Raw genomic sequence first — 21374 nt, 5'->3', positions numbered from 1 at the left:
GGATTCGAACTCTTGGTAGTGGGCAGAGTTAGCCTGCAATACTGCATTCTAACAGGAAGGAAGGAAGGAGGGAGGGAGGGAGGGAGTGGAAGGAAGGAAAGAAGGAAGGAAGCAAGGAAAGAAGGAAGGAAGGAAGGACAGAGTGGGAGAGAAGGAAGGAAGGAAGGGAAGGGAAGGAAAGGAAAGAAAAGGAAAGGAAAGGAAGAAAGGAAAGGAAAGGAAAGGAAAGGAAAGGAAAGGAAAGGAAAGGAAAGGAAAGGAAAGGAAAGGAAAGAAGGACAGAGTGGGAGAGAAGGAAGGAAAGAAGGAAGGAAGGACAGAGTGGGAAGGAAAGAAGGAAGGAAGGACAGAGTGGGAAGGAAGGAAGGAGGAGAAGGAAGGACAGAGTGGGAAGGGAAGGAAGGAAGGGCAGAGTGGGAAGGAAGGAAGGACAGAGTGGGAAGGAAGGAAGGAAGGAGTGGGAGGGAAGGAAGGAAGGACAGAGTGGGAGAGAAGGAAGGAAAGAAGGAAGGAAGGAAAGAAGGAAGGAAGGACAGAGTGGGAAGGAAGGAAGGAAAGAAGGAAGGACAGAGTGGGAAGGAAGGAAGGACAGAGTGGGAAGGAAGGAAGGAAGGAGTGGGAGGGAAGGAAGGACAGAGTGGGAGGGAAGGAAGGAAGGACAGAGTGGGAGAGAAGGAAGGAAAGAAGGAAGGAAGGAAGGAAGGACAAGAGTGGGAAGGAAAGAAGGAAGGAAGGACAGAGTGGGAAGGAAGGAAGGAAGGAGTGGGAGGGAAGGAAAGAAGGAAGGACAGAGTGGGAAGGAAGGAAGGACAGAGTGGGAGAGAAGGAAGGAAGGAAGGCTGGCTTTCGACCTCTGAAGAATGGAAGGTTGAGTCAACCTTGAGCCTGGTGAGATTCGAACTGCCGGCATTCAGCAGAAGGAGCCTGCAGTACTGCACTCTGACCGCTGCGCCACTGGGGCTTCCTAACCATGCCTGTCTCCTCCTCCTCCTCCTCCTTCGTAGCAAAACGCCCTCCAGATGACCACCCCATTGGTGGTCGAGGGGCTGATGCTGGTCCTCAGGAGGTGGTGCCTTCCGGCCAGTGGGCCCACCAAGGACCCCCAGTTGCTGCAGATGACCCTCAAGAGCGTGGTGTCCATGGTGCACGTCCTCCACACCAGCAGCCCCAGCCAACGAGCCGTGGAGATCCGAGCCATCTTGGAGAGCTTCTTCAAGGTCCTGAACGCCGACCAGCCCTTGGCCTCGCTGGAAGGATCGCCTGGGCCTCACTGGGAGGAGAAGCTGATCACCCTGCGGGTGAACATGCTGGGTAAGGGGAAGAATCGGGGGCGGGGGTGTCTCCTGGGCTGGAGGAAGAGGAAGAGGAGGAGGAGGAGGAGGAGGAGGACGTCTGCTGGGCCTACGGGGCCATCAGCGAAGGTGTCACGTGCCAAGGATGTCCGTGAGATGAGACAAGAATGTTTGCAGGCCAGGATTGAACTGGGCTCTCTTGAGCTGGGTGGTTTTCTTGCAGACGTTTCATGGCCCAGCTAGGGAACATCATCAGTGCTAGAGAAGAAAGGGATGAGGGGTGGGGAGCAGGGGAGGACGATGACTGTGGGGCTCCTGGTGCTCCCTGAGCTTGGGGTTTTTTTCTTGCAGACGTTTCATGACCCAGATAGGGAACATCATCAGTGTAAAAGGAACAGTATAGAAACAGACAGCAAACCCTCCTTCCCTTCTAGCACTGATGGTGTCCCCTAGTTGGGTCATGAGATGTCTGCAAGAAAAGAGCCAAGTTCAGAGAGCACCCAGGACTCCACTGTTCTCCTCCTCCTCCTCCTCCTCCTCCTCCTCCTCCTCCTCTTCCTCCTCCCACTCCTCCTCTTCTTCCTCCTCCTCCTCTTCCTCCTCCTCCTTCTCCTCCTTCTCCTCCTCCCTCCTCCCACTCCTCCTCCCACTCCTCTCCTCCTCCTCCTCCTCCTCTTCCTCCTCCCACTCCTCCTCTTCTTCCTCCTCCCTCCTCTTCCTCCTCCTCCTTCTCCTCCTTCCTCCTCCTCCTCCTCCCACTCCCTCCTCCTCCCACTCCTCTCCTCCTCCTCCTCCTCCTCCTCCTCCTTCTCCTCCTTCTCCTCCTCCTCCCACTCCTCCCACTCCTCCTCCCACTCCTCCTCCTCCCTCCTCCTCCTCTTCCTCCTCCTCCTCCTCCTCCTCCTCCCACTCCTCCCACTCCTCCTCCCACTCCTCCTCCTCCTCCTCTTCCTCCCTCCTCCTCCTCTTCCTCCTCCTCCTCCTCCTCCTCCCCCACTCCTTCTCCCTCCTCTTCTTCCTCCTCCTCCTCTTCCTCCTCTTCCTCCTCCTCCTCCTCCCACTCCTCCCTTCCTCCTCCTCCTCCTCCCACTCCTCCCACCCTCCTCCTCCCACTCCTCCTCCTCCTCCTCCTCCTCTTCCTCCTCCTCCTCCTCCTCCTCCCCCCACTCCTTCTCCTCCTCTTCTTCCTCCTCCTCTTCCTCCTCTTCCTCCTCCTCCTCCCCCACTCCTCCTCTTCCCTCCTCCCACTCCTCCTCCTCTTCCTCCTCCTCCTCCCACTCCTCCTCTTCTTCCTCCTCCCACTCCTCCTCCCTCCTCTTCCTTCTCCCACTCCTCTCTTCTTCCTCCTCCTCCTCCTCCTCCTCCTCTCTGCACTTCCATCCCCCTTTTAGCACTGATGATGTTCCCTTCTACAAGAAAACAATCCAGCTCAGACAGCACAAGGGACGTCACAGTCCTTTTCCTCCCCCGCTCCTCTTTCTCTTCCTCCTCCTCCCACTCTTCATTCTCCATTCCCTTCTTGTACTGATGATGTTACTTACTTGGGTCCTGAAACGTCTGCAAGAAAACCACCCAGCTCAGAGAGCACCAGGGACCCCACAGTTGTCCTCCTCCTCCTCCTCCTCCTCCTCCTCCTCCTCCTCCTCCTCCTCCTCCTCCTCCTCCTCCTCCTCCTCCTCCTCCTCCTCCTCCTCCTCCCTGTATTCTCCATTCCCTTCTAGCACTGATGATGCTCCCTAGTTGGGTCATGAAACGTCTGCAAGAAAACCTCCAAGGTCAGAGACCACCAAAGTCCCTACATCGTCCATGTTCAAAATCTAAGACATGTCCGGGTTCTTAACCACCCACGAAACGTTTCTGAGGTCCAGGAGAAATCCGTGGTGTAGCAAGCAGCCCCCAAATCCCAGCTCAGAGGAGAAGGCCAGCCTGGTCCTTCCAAGATCGGAAAGCCAAGAGGTCCAGCATGTGGACCTCTCTATGGTTCTGATCTCCCAGAGAGGCCTCCTCAGAAATCTTACGGAAGACCTTCAGAACCGGGTTGGTTGGTCGCCCTAGAATTAAACTGGCATTAGTGGGCCACGAAACCAGTTGGGCTCTGCTGAGGCGGGACCCGTGTTTTGGTACCTTGATCCCTTTCTTTGGGGGTCTTCACCCCCAAACCTGGAAGCAGACCTTTCTGTTTCTGGAGAACGTCAACACCAGCAGTGACAGATCTCCAGTTAGTAATTGTGGTAGTTTGGCCAATAAGCAACCTCTCTTAACTGTGGCACTGTGAGAGATGTTCAAATGTGGGTCGTATGTACCCGACTTACGACCACAGTGGAGTTCAACATTTCTGTTGCTAAGCAAGACAGTTGTCCAGTGAGCTTTGCTCCATCTTATGACCTTTCTTGCCACCGTTATTAAGCGAATCCCTGCGATTGATTAATTAATAGCCGGTTGCTAACTGAATCTGGCTATCCCTCATTGACTTCACCAGTCAATGGGTCGCAAAAGGGTACCCCGGAACGCTGCGACTGTCGTAAATATGAGTCAGTTGCCCAGCATCTAAATTTTGATCAGGTGACTGTGGGGATGCTACAATGGCCGTAGGTAGGTCCTAAGTCCCTTTTTTCGGTGCTGTCACTAAATGAACAGTTGTAAGTCAAGTACCTTTTAAGGGGATCTGTCGTAGCTTCAAACAGCGCCAAAGTCTCTGGTCGTAAGTCGAGGATTCCTCCTGTGCGATTTCTTATTCTTCCCGTTGTTGTCTGAATGTGAACCTGTTTCTTTATCTCTTCAGATGCTATTCCGGAAATGTTGAATTCCGACGACCGTCCAGTCTTGCAAGCCATGTTCCTGAGCAACAATTGTTTCGAACACATCATACGATTGATCCAAAACAGCAAGGTAGAAAAAAACGCCTAGTTTTTCCAACCGACATGGGTGGGTTTCCTTAAATTTCAGAAAAATGTTTTTTTTTTCCTCTTTTCATTTTCCTCTGGTACAAAGTAGAATTCTCATGGCCCAATCTCAACTTCTATTTTTCTATAGGAAGTCCTCGATTTACAACCAAAATAAGGAGGTGGTTGTTCAGTGAGTTTTGCCCCATTTTTTCCACCTTTCTTGCCACCATTGTTAAGTGAATCACTGCAGCCGATGAGTTAATAACCTGGTTGTTAAGTGAACCTGGCTTCCCCATTGAGTTTGCTTGTCAGAAGGTCACAAAAGGGGATCGCCTGATCATGGGACACTGAGGCTGTCATAAGTACGAACCAGTGGCTAAGATTTTGATCAAAAGTCCCTTTTTTCGGTGCCGTGTAACTTTGAACGGTCACGTAACAGATGGTTCTAAGTCGAGGACTCCTTGTGCATCCTCAGAAGGGTGCCCTTAATTCCCTTCTGCCTCTAAACCAGGGTTTGAATACCGTATGGGTCAAAAAAGTCAAAATGGCAGCACCAACGACCACAGGATTGTATGTAGAACTGGGCAAAGTTTGGCTTGCCTGCTATTTTGGGGTTTTTTGAACACTTCTTGCAAACATCCCTGCTTTGCTGAACCTTTCATTTTAAAAACAAAGAGCAATGGGGAGGCATCGTAAAATAAAAAATACTTAATAATTACTAATTAATCAACCATTATTGATTGATAATAATCCATAGCTAATTAATAACTAATTCTTAATAAATAATGCTATTATTAAAGCTAGAACTGGATATGCTCTTGAGTCAGAGAAGAATTATTGCAAGCCAGGGAACGTTTCGAGCAATTTTTCGAGGCGCAAACCATGATCCGTTGGGTCGGGGTCAGGGTTAGCATTAGGTTAGAAGAGAAGGTTAGATCCTTGCCAAGAGTCCTCTTAAGCCCTTTGGTGGTCATTAAGCAAATCTAATTTCCCCTGTGGATGGTTTTCGAGTGCAGGAAACGAGGGCTGGGTTGATGGATAACTTTTTGAAGGGGGGAAACGACAGCTGAAGCGGCTGACAGTTTTGTGTCCCAGATGGTTCTTCGTTCTCTGCCTTCAAAGTAAACCCTGATTTCTCTCTCTTGAGGTGGCTCTGCTCTGTCTCTCTCCGGGACTATTTTTAAACACGGCTTCTTTAAACAAACTAGGATTTGTTCCTTCCTCTGTTGGTTTTTCCATTTTAACGGTTGTGCACACGTCTGTCCGTTATCTTACCTGGAAACTCTTAACTCGTTAAGATTTCTGGTTGCTACAACAGCCACTCCCACTTTTCCACCAGACTCACAATTCGCCAATCACAACGGTCCTTTTCTTCACAGGGGGGGGGGCTCGGGTTTGGGATGGGTCTGGAGATCGGAAAGCGGCAGACTTGCGGAGTTTGGGGATTGGGTTCGCTTGGAGGGGCTGGGGAACCCCATTGAATTCTGGAATTACCCTTAGTCCTCGGCTTACAACCACAGTCGGGAGCAGGATTTCCCTTGCCAAACAACGTGGTTCTTACCCGAGTCAATTTAGCAGTTGTTAAGTGAATCACATGGTCATTAAGTGAAACCGGCTTCCCCTTGTCAGAAGCCCGCTGGGAAGGTCACAAATGGGGATCGCGTAATACATGCTGGTAGCTAAGCCCCCAAATTTAGATCCTGCGACCCTGAAGAGGCTGCAAAGGTCGTAAGTGTGAGGACCGGCTATAACCCACTCTTTTTGGAACTCCAGAGATGCACTAAATGAATGGTTGTAAGTTGAGGACTACTGTATCGTTAGGGGATATGCATCTTGGCCAACCCAAAAGGCGACTCCTCCAAGGTCGCTTCTGACTCTGGTGTATTGTGTATTCTGTCCAGTCCTGAGTTGTGTGGAACAACAATAGAAGCGAGTCTTTGTAGCTCAGGGTTGAACGGTGGCAGTCCTTGGTCCTCTCTGAGCCTTGTGGGTTTCTTGCAGACGTTTCGTGATCCAACTGGGCAACAACATCAGTGCTAGAAGGGAGTGTAGACTGCAGAAAGGAGAGGGAGGAGGAGGAGCGGGAGGAGGACTGAGGGGGTGATTTCCTTGCAAACATCTCATGACCCAACTACAGAACATCATCAGTGCTAGAAGGGAGGTGGGAAGGGAGGAGGAGGAGGAAAGGAAGGAAGGAAGGAAGGAAGGAAGGAAGGAAGGACGGACGGAAGGAAGGAAGGACGGACTGTGGGGTCCTTGGTGCTCTCTGAGCTTGGTTGCTTTCTTGCAAACATTTTATTACGGAGCTAGGTAACATCATCAGGGCGAAGGAAGAAGGGGAGGAAGAGGAAAAAGAGGGGGAAGAAGAAGAAGAGGATGAGGATTGGGAGGGGGGTCCGTGATGCTTTCTGAACTGGGTGGTTTCCTTGCAGACGTTTCGTGACCAAACTAGGGAACATCATCAGTGCTGTAAGGGGTGGTGTTTCTCTGTGTTCCTATAAGGTGGCATGTCCTATCAACATTGGGGATGAAGAAACTGTGGAGATCACTCCCAATGCTGCTGGCGCAAGCATTTTTCTATTTAGAAAAACAGCAAACCCTCCCCTCCCTTCCAGCACTGATGACATTCCCTAGTTGGGTCACGAGACGTCTCCAAGGAAACCTCCCAGCTCAGAGGGCACCAGGGACCCCCCACAGCTCCATCCTGAGCTACAAACTCTCCCTCCCATCTTGAAAATCTGGAGGATTCAGCGTTTTGGTTTGCAGAGGTTTTGTTCCTCTCCAAAACCCTCTGGGCAGGTCGTGGACTCTGTGGCAGGTCTGTGGCCCCAGGGCCAAATCGCTGGGTGGTGTTATGATATGTACAGAATAACCCTTGGGGAACAAGGATATGCACATGGAAACGTTTATGGGAGTAGTTATGAATAATGATTCAGCCACACACAGATACACTAAATTGAGTTAAAGTTTACTTTAAGAAATAGCACAGTCCAATAAACGGTCCTGGTCTTATACGTTTAACAGTCCAAAGAATATCCAATTACAAAGTCTTCTTACCGGTTGCCTTTGTCATTACAGTAAACAAAGATATCAAAGTATAAGCACAACAGAGAACCTTAGATAGCAACAGAATGTCAGAGAGACAGAATGTCAGAGAGAGCAAGCCATGATCTCTAGCTCCCTCTTATGGCAACTTGCAGCACAACTAATCGGAATACAGTGATTTTGTCTTAAAGCTACAAACATATATTGTTGGTTTATATATTGCCAGCCCAACTAATTGGTGGACAGATTCCTAACAGGTGGGTCCCTTCCTTTTCTGGGAGCCCCCTGTTCCTGGCCCAGTTCTCTCCATGCCTCCCCCTTTGCCCCTCTGGAATGACCCTGGTTTTTTGACCCTGTTTCCGACAGCTCTACCTGAGCAGGGAATGCAAAGCACCTGCAGGGGAAATGGCCCCACGGCTGCTGACTGAGGTGGACTCCCATCAGGTACAGCCTCCTGCTGCTTCTCGTGGTGTGGCAGCGGCGCATGGGGGCTGCATGGGGGCTGCTCTCTTTCCACGCAGGGGGGAGGGGCACCCTACCAGCTTTTGCACGCTTCTCATGAATGGGGTGTGTTTGTGTGTGTGTGGCGTTCGGAAAACTGGCACTCGGGAATGTCTTGAAATGAAATGGGAGGGAGGGAGGGAAGATAGAAGGAAGGAAGAAAAGGAAAAAGAGAGGAAAAAGGAAGGAAGGACAGGGTGGGAGGGAGGGATGGAAGGAAGGAAAAGGAAAGAGAGGAAGGGAAGAAAGTAGGGAGATAAGGAGGGTAGAAGGAAAAAGGAGAGGGGGAAGGAAGGAAGAACACGGTGGGAGGGAAGGAAATAAAAAGAAAGGGGGGAAGAAAGGAAGAAGCAGAGTGGGAGGGAAGGATGGAAAAGGAAAGAAGAAAAGAAGGAAAAAGGAGAAGGAAGGAAGAATGGAAAAGGAAAGAGGAAGGATAGGAAGGAGGGAGGGAGGAGGAAAACAAGGAAAGAAGGAAAAAAGAGGGGGGGAAGGAAGGAAGGAAAAAAGGAAAGAGAGGGAGGGTAAGAAGGAAGGAGGAAGGAAGGAAGGAGGAAGGAAGGAAGGAAGGAAGGAAGGAAGGAAGGAAGGAAGGAAGGAAGGAAGGAAGGAAGGAAACAATGGTGTGCAACAACAAAAATCATAAATCCCTGTCAACTGATCATGAAAGACTCCAAACAGCTACAAGTGCCAGTCAGTTGCCAAATGCCCAAAATATTATCATTTGACCACAGGGCGGCGGGGAAGGGGCAGCCATAAGAGAGGTCCAGAGGCTAAGGCAACCAGTCATAAATCGAGGACTGCCTGCAAAGAGATAATCAAGGCTGCCTCCTTGTGGTAGAAGGACAAAACCAATCATCCCCAAGCTCTCTCTCTCTCTCTCTCTCTCTCTCTCTCTCACACACACACACACACACACACACACACACACACCAGGGTGGGCCTACTCTGGACCCATCAATTCTGCAATCCAAAATTGCATTTTTATTATTATTATTATTATTATTATTATTATTATTATTATTATTATTATTATTATTATTCTACACAAAGAACAACAGTGTACACAGCAAACGAGATACCTATGCTGGGTTTCGTATGATAAATCTCTGGTTGAACACTTTGATTAGTGATTATTAGTGAACATTATGATGATGATGATGATGTCCGATGAAAGGAACGCATTGTCCCTATCAATAACTTGCGTCCATTTGAAATTGGATTCCCAGGATGAGACTCGAACCCAGCACCCCTCCTTACAACAAGGAGGAATAAATTTGCAAAATTTGAGGCCCCCCAACAAGAACCCATCAGTTTCAAAGCAGGGGGTGATTTTTGGAGTTTTGCAAAGCAGTGGAGGCAGAAATTCACATCCTTCCTTGATCTGACATTTTGCCAAGGTTTGGAATTGGGGTAGAAAAATCTAGTCCTAAAATAAACCATGGTTTGCACACTCTTGCTCTAGCTTGGCCCTGCCAAGAAATTCAAAATGTTCTCCTCTCTGGATTGAAAACTATTTTTTTTGTTCATCCCAGCCCCTCACATTCTTGGTCGGTGAACTACATACAGGTAGTTCTCAAATTACGACCACAATGGAGCCAACACTTGTCAAGTGAGTTTTACAACTTTTCTTGCCACCGCTGTTAAGTGAAGCACAGAAGTTCTTAAGTTAGTAACCCGGTCGTTAAGTGAATCTGGTTTCTCTATTGACTTTGAGTCAGTTGCCAAACACACCTGAGTTTTGATCACGTGACCACGGGGACCCTGCAGTAGTCATAAGTGTGAAAAACGGTCATCGGTCCCTTTTTACGGTGCCGTTGTAACTTTGAACAGTCAGTAAATGAACTATTGTAATGGCTGAGAACAAGCCAGGATCTGCACAGTTCTTTGCCTGTTCCTAAATCGCACCCACAGACTTCAGGCCCAAATAAATGGCAAGAAACGGGGTGGATGAGTTTGCATGCTTGTTTCAGCTTGTTCCGGTCTGGGGAAACCATGGTTATCTGAATTAAAGCGGTAAACATTTCTGAGCTCGCTGGGATCTGCATGTGACCCATTAAACGAACGAAATTCCTTTCCTCCTGCCGGTTGTGGTAGCCAGGGAAACTGAGGAAAGCTTTTGAAAGTTGGCTGGCTAAAAGGAAAGAAACATCTAGGCAACATCTGTGTGAAACTGACCGGGAGCTTGCCTGTGGAGGGGGAAAAGCAATTAACCATCCTTTCCTCGAGAAAGGAAGGAAAGGGAGGGATCTCAGCTTAGCATTTCGACAAGTTTTCCGAGTTTGCAGCCTCTCCAGGACATTTGCAGGTAGTCCTCCACTTACGACCGCAATGGAGCCCAAAATCTCCGTTGCTAAACGAGACAGTTTCTAAGTGAATTTTGCCCCATTTAACGACCTTTCTTGCTACAGTTGTTAAGCAAACCCTTGCAGTTGTTAAGTTAGTCACACAATTGATTCCATAATTCCTGTTGCTAAGCAAACCGGCTGTTAAGTCAATGGTGCCTGATTTTACAACCTTTCTTGGCATGGTCATTAAGCGAATCATTGCAGTTGTTAAGTTAGGAACAGGGGTCATTAAGGGAATCCGGCTTCCCCCATTTCCCCCACAAAAAGGGATCACATAACCCCGGGGCCCCTGCAACGGTCATAAATACGAGTCAGTTGCCAAGCGTCTGAATTTTTGTGATGGCTGGGATGTCGCAACCAATATAAACACACACCAGTTTGCTGAGCCTCAAATTTCGACCTCGTGACAATGTCAGTGCTGCAACGGTCGTAAGGGTGAGCACAGATCATAAGTAACTTTTTTTTAAAAAGGGGGTATTGCATTTTCGAACGGTTGCAAAGCAAACAGTTGTAAGCCAAGGACTTCATTTGCAGCTGAACTTATAATAGTGGTGCTTCTCTGCCCCCTGCTGTTTTTAATCTTCATTTGCGGATGGACACAATTTGCTGTTTCCATGTTCGTTTTTGTGTCCCATGGAGGTGGCTGCTTAATTTAATTTTTTGCAAAGTTAATGGCTTGGCTTCCTTGAGGATCAATCACCTTGTCATAAGTTGGTGTTTGTGTGAGGAGGGGCTGGCTGCGTAGTTGTGGGTTTTGGCGGTGCTTTGTCCCTCTCAAACAATTTCCAACTCAATTTCTGACTCAATTTTCTGACGGAAAGCATGAAGTAAAAAAATATATCGGTGCTTTTTTTAAAAATTTCAGGTAGTTCTCGACTTACGACCAAAGTTGAGCCCCAAATTTATGTCGCGAAATGAGAGAGGGATTAAGTGAATTTTTGCCCCGTTTTACGACCTTTCTCGCCCAAGTTATTAAAGGGAATCTCTGCATTCGTTACGTGCAGGAACATGGTCCTTAAACGAATCTGGCTTCCCCCTTTGACTCTGCTTGTCAGAAGGTCGCAAAAGGGGATCGCGTGAGAGTGTGACTGTCGTGAATACGAGTCAATAGCCCAAGCATTTGAATTCTGATCATGTGAATACGGGGACGCTTCGAACGGTCATAAGTGTGAAAAAGAATCGTTACTCAATTTTTTCCAGTGCTGTCGTAACTTTGAACGGCCACTAAGTGAATTGTCGTAAGTTGAAGATTACCTGTATTCCCTATCTCTGCCTCTCCTCGTCCAGGTTTATTTTATTTTACTCTTTATTTTATTTGTATCCCGCCTTTATTATAATTGCAAATAATTCAAGGTGGTGGACACATTTAACACGCTGCCTTCCTCCTCTTCCTGTTTTGCCTAAAACAACAACCCTGCCAGGTAGGCTGGGGCTCAGAGAAAGCGACCGGACCAAGGTCATCCAGCTGGTTTTCATGGCTAACGCAGGACTTGAACTCACGGTCTTCTGCTTCTTCTGAACACCCACTGGAAGCCCTTGAGATGTTGGTCTGCCCGTGATGATTTTTTGTCGTTTTGACACCCTTTTTTCTTCCCCCAAACCCCCAGGTTTTTGACAACAGTTCAGACGCCATCGCGATTCACGCCATCGGGGTCCTTACCTCCATCATGGCTACCTCTCCCGCTGCTAAGGTAAGAGGTCAGACACACACACACACGGCATGTCTGAATACCGCAGAATGGCGATAGCCACGCAGGCTGGCCATTTCTGTTGCGTCTTCACCCCAAGGCGAAATGGGGGAACAGGGTACAGGATGTGAAGACAGAGAAAAATCGGCCTGCAGGCCAACAGAACTGACTTGGTGGGGTCCTTGGTGGTCTCTGAGCTGGGTGGTTTTCTTGCAGACATCTAATGACCCAACTAGGTAATGTCATCAGTGCTAAAAGGAGGAGGACTGTGGGGTCCTTGGTGCTCTCTGAGCTGGGTAATTTTCTTGCAGACATTTCATGACCCAACTAGGGAACATCATCAGTGCTAGAAGAGACTGCGTATAAACAGGAAACAACCCACCCTCTTCTCTCGCACTGATGATGTCCTCTAGCTAGGTCATGAAACATCGGAAAGAAAGCCACGAAATCAGAGACCACCAAAGACAGTCCGCCTCCTCCTCCTTTCTACAAATCCCCTCTTCCTCCTAGCCCTGATGATGTTCCCTACTTGGGTCATGAAACGTCTGCAAACAAACGGCCAAGGTCAGAGCATTAAGGACCCCACAGGGATGGATGGATGGATGGATGGACAATTGGATGGATGGATGGATGGATGGACAATTGGATGGATGGATGGATGGATGGATGGACAATTGGATGGATGGATGGATGGATGGATGGACAATTGGATGGATGGATGGATGGATGGATGGATGGATGGACAATTGGATGGATGGATGGATGGATGGATGGATGGATGGACAATTGGATGAAGGGAGGGATGGATGGATGGATAGATAGATGGATGGATGGACAATTAGAGGAAGGGAGGGATGTTTGGATGGATGGATGGATGGATGGATGGATGTGCAATTGGATGAAGGGAGGGATGGATGGATGGATGGACAATTGGATGAAGGGAGGGATGGATGGATGGATGGACAATTGGATGAAGGGAGGGATGGATGGATGGATGTGCAATTGGATGAAGGGAGGGATGGATGGATGGATGGACAATTGGATGAAGGGAGGGATGGATGGATGGATGGACAATTGGATGAAGGGAGGGATGGATGGATGGATAGATAGATGGATGGATGGACAATTAGAGGAAGGGAGGGATGTTTGGATGGATGGACAATTGGATGGATGGATGGATGGATGGATGGACAATTAGAGGAAGGGAGGGATGTTTGGATGGATGGATGGATGGACAATTAGAGGAAGGGAGGGATGTTTGGATGGATGGATGGATGGATGGATGGATGGATGGATGGATGGACGGACAATTGGATGAAGGGATGGATGGATGGATGGATGGATGGATGGATGGATGGATAGATAGATGGATGGATGGACAATTAGAGGAAGGGAGGGATGTTTGGATGGATGGATGGATGGATGGATGGACAATTGGATGGATGGATGGATGGATGGATGGATAGATGGATGGATGGACAATTAGAGGAAGGGAGGGATGTTTGGATGGATGGATGGATGGATGGATGGATGGACAATTAGAGGAAGGGAGGGATGTTTGGATGGATGGATGGATGGATGGATGGACAATTAGAGGAAGGGAGGGATGTTTGGATGGATGGACAATAGGATGAAGGGAGGAATGGATGGATGGACAATTGGATGAAGGGATGGATGGATGGATGGATGGACAATTGGATGAAGGGATGGATGGATGGATGGATGGATGGATGGACAATTGGATGAAGGGAGGAGGGAGGGATGGGTGGACAATTGGATGAAGGGATGGATGGATGGATGGATGGATAGATGGATGGATGGATGGATGGACAATTAGAGGAAGGGAGGGATGTTTGGATGGATGGATGGATGGATGGACAATTAGAGGAAGGGAGGGATGTTTGGATGGATGGATGGATGGATGAAGGAAGGAATGGATGGATGGAAAATTGGATGAAGGGGTGGATGGATGGATGGATGGATGGACAATTGGATGAAGGGATGGATGGATGGATGGACAATTGGATGAAGGGGATGGATGGATGGATAGATGGATGGATGGATGGACAATTAGAGGAAGGGAGGGATGTTTGGATGGATGGATGGATGGATGGATGTGCAATTGGATGAAGGGAGGAATGGATGGATGGATGGACAATTGGATGAAGGGAGGAATGGATGGATGGAAAATTGGATGAAGGGGTGGATGGATGGATGGATGGATGGACAATTGGATGAAGGGATGGATGGATGGATGGACAATTGGATGAAGGGATGGATGGATGGATAGATGGATGGATGGACAATTAGAGGAAGGGAGGGATGTTTGGATGGATGGATGGATGGATGGACAATTGGATGAAGGGAGGAATGGATGGATGGATGGACAATTGGATGAAGGGAGGAATGGATGGATGGATGGACAATTGGATGAAGGGATGGATGGGATGGATGGATGGATGGACAATTGGATGAAGGGAGGGAGGGATGGATGGGTGGACAATTGGAGGAAGGGAGGAATGGATGGATGGACAATTGGATGAAGGGATGGATGGATGGATGGATGGACAATTGGATGGATGGATGGATGGATGGACAATTGGATGAAGGGAGGGAGGGAGGGAGGGATGGACAATTGGATGAAGGGAGGAATGGATGGATGGACAATTGGATGAAGGGATGGATGGATGGATGGATGGATGGATGGATGGACAATTAGAGGAAGGGAGGGATGTTTGGATGGATGTTTGGATGGATGGACAATTGGATGAAGGGAGGAATGGATGGATGGACAATTGGATGAAGGGATGGATGGATGGATGGATGGATGGATGGATGGATGGATGGATGGATGGATGGATGGACAATTAGAGGAAGGGAGGGATGTTTGGATGGATGGATGGATGGACAATTAGAGGAAGGAGGGATGTTTGGATGGATGGATGGATGGATGGATGAAGGGAGGAATGGATGGATGGACAATTGGATGAAGGGATGGATGGATGGATGGATGGACAATTGGATGAAGGATGGATGGATGGATGGATGGATGGACAATTGGATGAAGGGAGGGAGGGAGGGATGGGTGGACAATTGGAGGAAGGAGGAATGGATGGATGGACAATTGGATGAAGGATGGATGGATGGATGGATGGATGGACAATTAGAGGAAGGGAGGATGTTTGGATGGATGGATGGATGGATGGATGGATGTGCAATTGGATGAAGGAGGAATGGATGGATGGATGGACAATTGGATGAAGGAGGAATGGATGGATGGATGGACAATTGGATGAAGGGATGGATGGATGGATGGATGGATGGATGGATGGATGGACAATTGGATGAAGGGAGGGAGGGATGGATGGGTGGACAATTGGAGGAAGGAGGAATGGATGGATGGACAATTGGATGAAGGATGGATGGATGGATGGATGGACAATTGGATGGATGGATGGATGGATGGATGGACAATTGGATGAAGGAGGGAGGGATGGATGGATGGACAATTGGATGAAGGGAGGGAGGGAGGAGGGATGGACAATTGGATGAAGGGAGGAATGGATGGATGGACAATTAGAGGAAGGAGGGATGTTTGGATGGATGGATGGATGGATGGACAATTGGATGGATGGATGGATGGATGGATGGATGGATGGACAATTGGATGAAGGGAGGGAGGGAGGATGGGTGGACAATTGGAGGAAGGGAGGAATGGATGGATGGACAATTGGATGAAGGGATGGATGGATGGATGGACAATTAGAGGAAGGGGGATGTTTGGATGGATGGATGGATGGATGGATGGATGTGCAATTGGATGAAGGGAGGGATGGATGGATGGATGGATGGACAATTGGATGAAGGGAGGAATGGATGGATGGATGGACAATTGGATGAAGGGATGGATGGATGGATGGATGGATGGATGGATGGATGGACAATTGGATGAAGGGAGGGATGTTTGGATGGATGGATGTTTGGATGGATGGATGGATGGATGGACAATTAGAGGAAGGAGGGATATTTGAATGGATGGATGGATGGATGGACAATTAGAGGAAGGGAGGGATGTTTGGATGGATGGATGGATGGATGGATGGATGGATGTGCAATTGGATGAAGGGAGGGATGGATGGATTGATGGACAATTGGATGAAGGGAGGAATGGATGGATGGATGGACAATTGGATGAAGGGATAGATGGATGGATGGATGGATGGATGGATAATTGGATGAAGGGAGGGAGGGATGGATGGGTGGACAATTGGAGGAAGGGAGGAATGGATGGATGGACAATTGGATGAAGGGATGGATGGATGGATGGATGGACAATTGGATGAAGGGAGGGAGGGATGGATGGGTGGACAATTGGAGGAAGGGAGGAACGGATGGATGGACAATTGGATGAAGGATGGATGGATGGATGGATGGATGGACAATTGGATGGATGGATGGACAATTGGATGAAGGGAGGGAGGGATGGATGGATGGACAATTGGATGAAGGGAGGGAGGAAGGGAGGGATGGACAATTGGATGAAGGGAGGAATGGATGGATGGATGGACAATTAGAGGAAGGGAGGGATGTTTGGATGGATGGATGGATGGATGGATGGACAATTGGATGAAGGGATGGATGGATGGATGGATGGATGGATGGACAATTGGATGAAGGGAGGGAGGGAGGGATGGGTGGACAATTGGAGGAAGGGAGGAATGGATGGATGGACAATTGGATGAAGGGATGGATGGATGGATGGATGGATGGACAATTAGAGGAAGGGAGGGATGTTTGGATGGATGGATGGATGGATGGATGGATGGATGTGCAATTGGATGAAGGGAGGAATGGATGGATGGATGGACAATTGGATGAAGGGAGGAATGGATGGATGGATGGACAATTGGATGAAGGGATGGATGGATGGATGGATGGATGGACAATTGGATGAAGGGAGGGAGGGATGGATGGGTGGACAATTGGAGGAAGGGAGGAATGGATGGATGGACAATTGGATGAAGGGATGGATGGATGGACAATTGGATGGATGGATGGATGGATGGATGGACAATTGGATGAAGGAGGGAGGGATGGATGGATGGACAATTGGATGAAGGGAGGGAGGGAGGGAGGGATGGACAATTGGATGAAGGGAGGAATGGATGGATGGACAATTAGAGGAAGGGAGGGATGTTTGGATGGATGGATGGATGGATGGACAATTGGATGGATGGATGGATGGATGGATGGACAATTGGATGAAGGAGGGAGGAGGGATGGGTGGACAATTGGAGGAAGGGAGGAATGGATGGATGGACAATTGGATGAAGGGATGGATGGATGGATGGACAATTAGAGGAAGGGGGGATGTTTGGATGGATGGATGGATGGATGTGCAATTGGATGAAGGGAGGGATGGATGGATGGATGGATGGACAATTGGATGAAGGAGGAATGGATGGATGGATGGACAATTGGATGAAGGGATGGATGGATGGATGGATGGATGGATGGATGGACAATTGGATGAAGGAGGGATGTTTGGATGGATGGATGTTTGGATGGATGGATGGATGGATGGACAATTAGAGGAAGGGAGGGATATTTGAATGGATGGATGGATGGATGGACAATTAGAGGAAGGGAGGGATGTTTGGATGGATGGATGGATGGATGGATGGATGGATGGATGGATGTGCAATTGGATGAAGAGAGGGGTGGATGGATGGATGTGCAATTGGATGAAGGGAGGGATGGATGGATTGATGGACAATTGGATGAAGGGAGGAATGGATGGATGGATGGACAATTGGATGAAGGGATAGATGGATGGATGGATGGATGGATGGATAATTGGATGAAGGGAGGGAGGGATGGATGGGTGGACAATTGGAGGAAGGGAGGAATGGATGGATGGACAATTGGATGAAGGGATGGATGGATGGATGGATGGACAATTGGATGAAGGGGAGGAGGGATGGATGGGTGGACAATTGGAGGAAGGGAGGAACGGATGGATGGACAATTGGATGAAGGATGGATGGATGGATGGATGGACAATTGGATGGATGGATGGACAATTGGATGAAGGAGGGAGGGATGGATGGATGGACAATTGGATGAAGGGGAGGAGGAAGGGAGGGATGGACAATTGGATGAAGGGAGGAATGGATGGATGGACAATTAGAGGAAGGGAGGGATGTTTGGATGGATGGATGGATGGATGGATGGACAATTGGATGAAGGGATGGATGGATGGATGGATGGATGGATGGATGGATGGACAATTGGATGAAGGGAGGGAGGGGAGGGATGGGTGGACAATTGGAGGAAGGGAGGAATGGATGGATGGACAATTGGATGAAGGGATGGATGGACAATTAGAGGAAGGGAGGGATGTTTGGATGGATGGATGGATGGATGGATGGATGGATGGATGGATGTGCAATTGGATGAAGGGATGGATGGATGGACAATTAGAGGAAGGAGGGATGTTTGGTTGGATGGATGGACAATTGGATGAAAGGATGGATGGATGGATGGACAATTAGAGGAAGGGAGGGATGTTTGGATGGATGGATGGACAATTGGATGAAGGGAGGAATGGATGGATGGATGGACAATTGGATGAAGGGATGGATGGATGGATGGATGGATGGATGGATGGATGGATGGATGGACAATTGGATGGATGGATGGATGGACAATTAGAGGAAGGGAGGGATGTTTGGATGGATGGATGGATGGATGGATGGATGTGCAATTGGATGAAGAGAGGGGATGGATGGATGGATGGACAATTAGAGGAAGGGAGGGATGTTTGGATGGATGGATGGACAATTGGATGAAGGGAGGAATGGATGGATGGACAATTGGATGAAGGGATGGATGGATGGATGGATGGATGGATGGATGGATGGATGGACAATTGGATGGATGGATGGATGGACAATTAGAGGAAGGGAGGGATGTTTGGATGGATGGATGGATGGATGGATGGATGGATGGATGGGCAATTGGATGAAGGGAGGAATGGATGGATGGACAATTGGATGAAGGGAGGGATGATTAGATAGATAGATAGATAGATAGATAGATAGATAGATAGATAGATAGATAGATAGATAGATAGATGGATGGATGGATGGATGGATGGATGGATGGATGGATGGATAGATAGATGGATGATGGAAGGAGAAATGGAGGGAGGGAAAGAGAGAGAGGGAGACTCCCTGAAGTTTGCCAAATGACCCACCATGGTGTGGAGGGATCTAGCCAGGGTTAACCACCGATTGTCTTCTCTAGGAGGTCTTCAAAGAGAGGATTGGCTACTCCCACCTCTACGAGGTCCTGAAGAGCCAGAGTCAGCCCACCAAGAAACTCCTGCAAGAGCTGCTCAACATGGTGAGAACGTTGCGCTTTCCGATTTGGGAGCCTTCTTTGTTTTCATGGCTTTTTGCATCTGGTCCTTCAAAACTGAAGAGGGGTCATTTGGGTCTATAGCCAGGGTCTGAAAGTGGTTTGCAGATGCTTTTTTTTTTTAACTGCTTAACTCACCTTCCCAGTGTAGCCTACCACTTTTGGATGTGGAGGTTGTCTCCTTTCACAATCCCACTTGGCCTTTTTTCAAGGTCAACATTGAATTGAATTAGGGATAGAACTGAATTAGAGTCAGACTTGAATTAGAATTAGGATTAGAATTAAAATCAGGATTAGAATTACATCAGAATTAGAATTATTAAATGAGAGCTACGTTTAGTATTGGAATTAGAATTGAATTAGAATTAAAATGGATTGGAACTAGAATCGAATTAGAATTATTGTATTAGAATTACTTGAGAATTAGATTTAGAATCGAATTAGAATTCAAATTCAATTAGAATTAAATGTTGAGTCAAACTCAATTATAGAAGAGTTGAAATTCAACTAGAATTATCAAATGAGAATTAGGTTTAGAACTGAATCAGAATCAGAGTTAGAATTAGAACCAAATTAGAATTGTTGAATTAGAATTAGAACTGGATTAAAATCAGGGTTGGAATTAGCATTAGCCATAACTCACCTTCAGACCGGTGACCCTTTTCCCAGGCTGTTGAAGGGGATCACACCGCCTCCCCTCCGCGCCTCATCCACAACGAGCAGCCGCTGCTGATCCTGACTCAGTGGATCCCCGAGCTCACCTCCCGAGACCTCCAGATATTCCTTTCCGAGTGGCTGAAGAAAATCTGCAACGCTTCACTCCAGAGCCTCACCACCTGCGTCCGGGCAGGCATGGTGGGTTGCCTGTTGGATGCGCTGAGCGCCGCGCAGCAGGACCTCGACCGCAAATGCACCGAGAACCTTGTCGACTTGCTGCAAGCGCTCGGCAGCCTCTCGATCCGTCCGGGCGAGTTACGGCAGTTGCTGAAACTCCTCCGGACTGAGAACGGCGCGGGTTGCCACCCGTACACCGTACAAGTCGTGCGAGCTCTTTCGGGCATGGCGCGCAAGGAGAGACCTGATCGGGCCCTGCAGTATTTCGACCTGGTGCCCAGCATGGCGGGATCATGGTGCCTACCATCCAGAAGTGGCCCGGGGTTGGCTTCGCCTTCCACGCCTGGCTGTGCCTCCTAGCCGAAGAAACCAAGGACGCTCCGGAGGAAACGGGACGGCTGAAGCGGAAACAACTGTACAGGTGGGAGTGCCTGGCACACTGTGGCGTGACACCCCATCTTCCATGCTCCGAAAGGGATTGGGGAACCCGACCTCTGGATTAGGGGAGGATTGGAAGCCAGAGATCATTGTGTCAAGATGACACCTGGGCTTGAGAGCAGTGTTTCTCCATTTTGGCAAGTTTAAGATGGGTGGACTCCAACTCCCAGAATCCCCAGCCGGCATGCTTTAAGTTATGTAGATTACAACTCCCAGAATCCCCCAGCCAGCATGTTTTAAGAGGGTGGACTTCAACTCCCAGAATCCCCAGCCAGCATGCTTTAAGAGGGTGGACTCCAACTCCCAGAATCCCCCAGCTGGCATGCTTTAAGTTATGTAGACTACAACTCCCAGAATTCCTCAGCCAGCCTGCTTTAAGAGGGGTGGACTCCAACTCCCAGAATCCCCCAGCCGGCATGCTTTAAGTTATGTAGATTACAACTCCCAGAATCCCCCAGCCAGCATGTTTTAAGAGGTGGACTTCAACTCCCAGAATTTCCCAGCCAGCATGCTTTAAGTTATGTAGACTACAACTCCCAGAATCCCCCAGCTGGCATGCTTTAAGTTAGGTAGACTACAACTCCCAGAATCCCCAGCCAGCATGTTTTAAGAGGGGTGGACTCCAACTCCTAGAATTCCCCAGCCAGCATGCTTTAAGAGGGGTGGACTCCAACTCCCAGAATCCCCCAGCTGGCATGCTTTAAGTTAGGTAGACTACAACTCCCAGAATCCCCCAGCTGGCATGCTTTAAGTTAGGTAGACTACAACTCCCAGAATTCCCCAGCCAGCCTGCTTTAAGAGGGGTGGACTTCAACTCCCAGAATTCCCCAGCCAGCATGCTTTAAGATAGGTGGACCAATGTCAGAATTCTCCAGCCCGCATGGCAAACTAGGCAATTCTGGGAGTTGAAGTCCACTTACC

At 48.7% G+C, this 21374-nt stretch overlaps 1 protein-coding gene across 1 annotated transcript in view; it reads left to right on the top strand.

Annotated features, from left to right (window-relative positions):
• Positions 1-21374, top strand: part of NBEAL2 (neurobeachin like 2) — an 82058-nt gene that overhangs the window by 1561 nt on the left and 59123 nt on the right. Inside the window, 7 exon segments of the mRNA XM_087948350.1 lie at positions 1005-1311; positions 4075-4181; positions 7589-7666; positions 11679-11762; positions 19068-19166; positions 19851-20298; positions 20301-20436. Of these exon segments, the coding sequence (XP_087804476.1) occupies positions 1020-1311; positions 4075-4181; positions 7589-7666; positions 11679-11762; positions 19068-19166; positions 19851-20298; positions 20301-20436 (1244 nt within the window). The 5' untranslated portion in view covers positions 1005-1019.

Source organism: Notechis scutatus, chromosome Z (genome assembly GCF_049901735.1).
Source record: "Notechis scutatus isolate UNSWTSFEM ecotype Mainland chromosome Z, rNotScu1.2, whole genome shotgun sequence".
NCBI classification, from domain to species: Eukaryota; Metazoa; Chordata; class Lepidosauria; order Squamata; family Elapidae; genus Notechis; species Notechis scutatus.
Note: the sequence above shows the minus strand (reverse complement) of the source record. Positions and strands in the feature narration are given on the sequence as shown.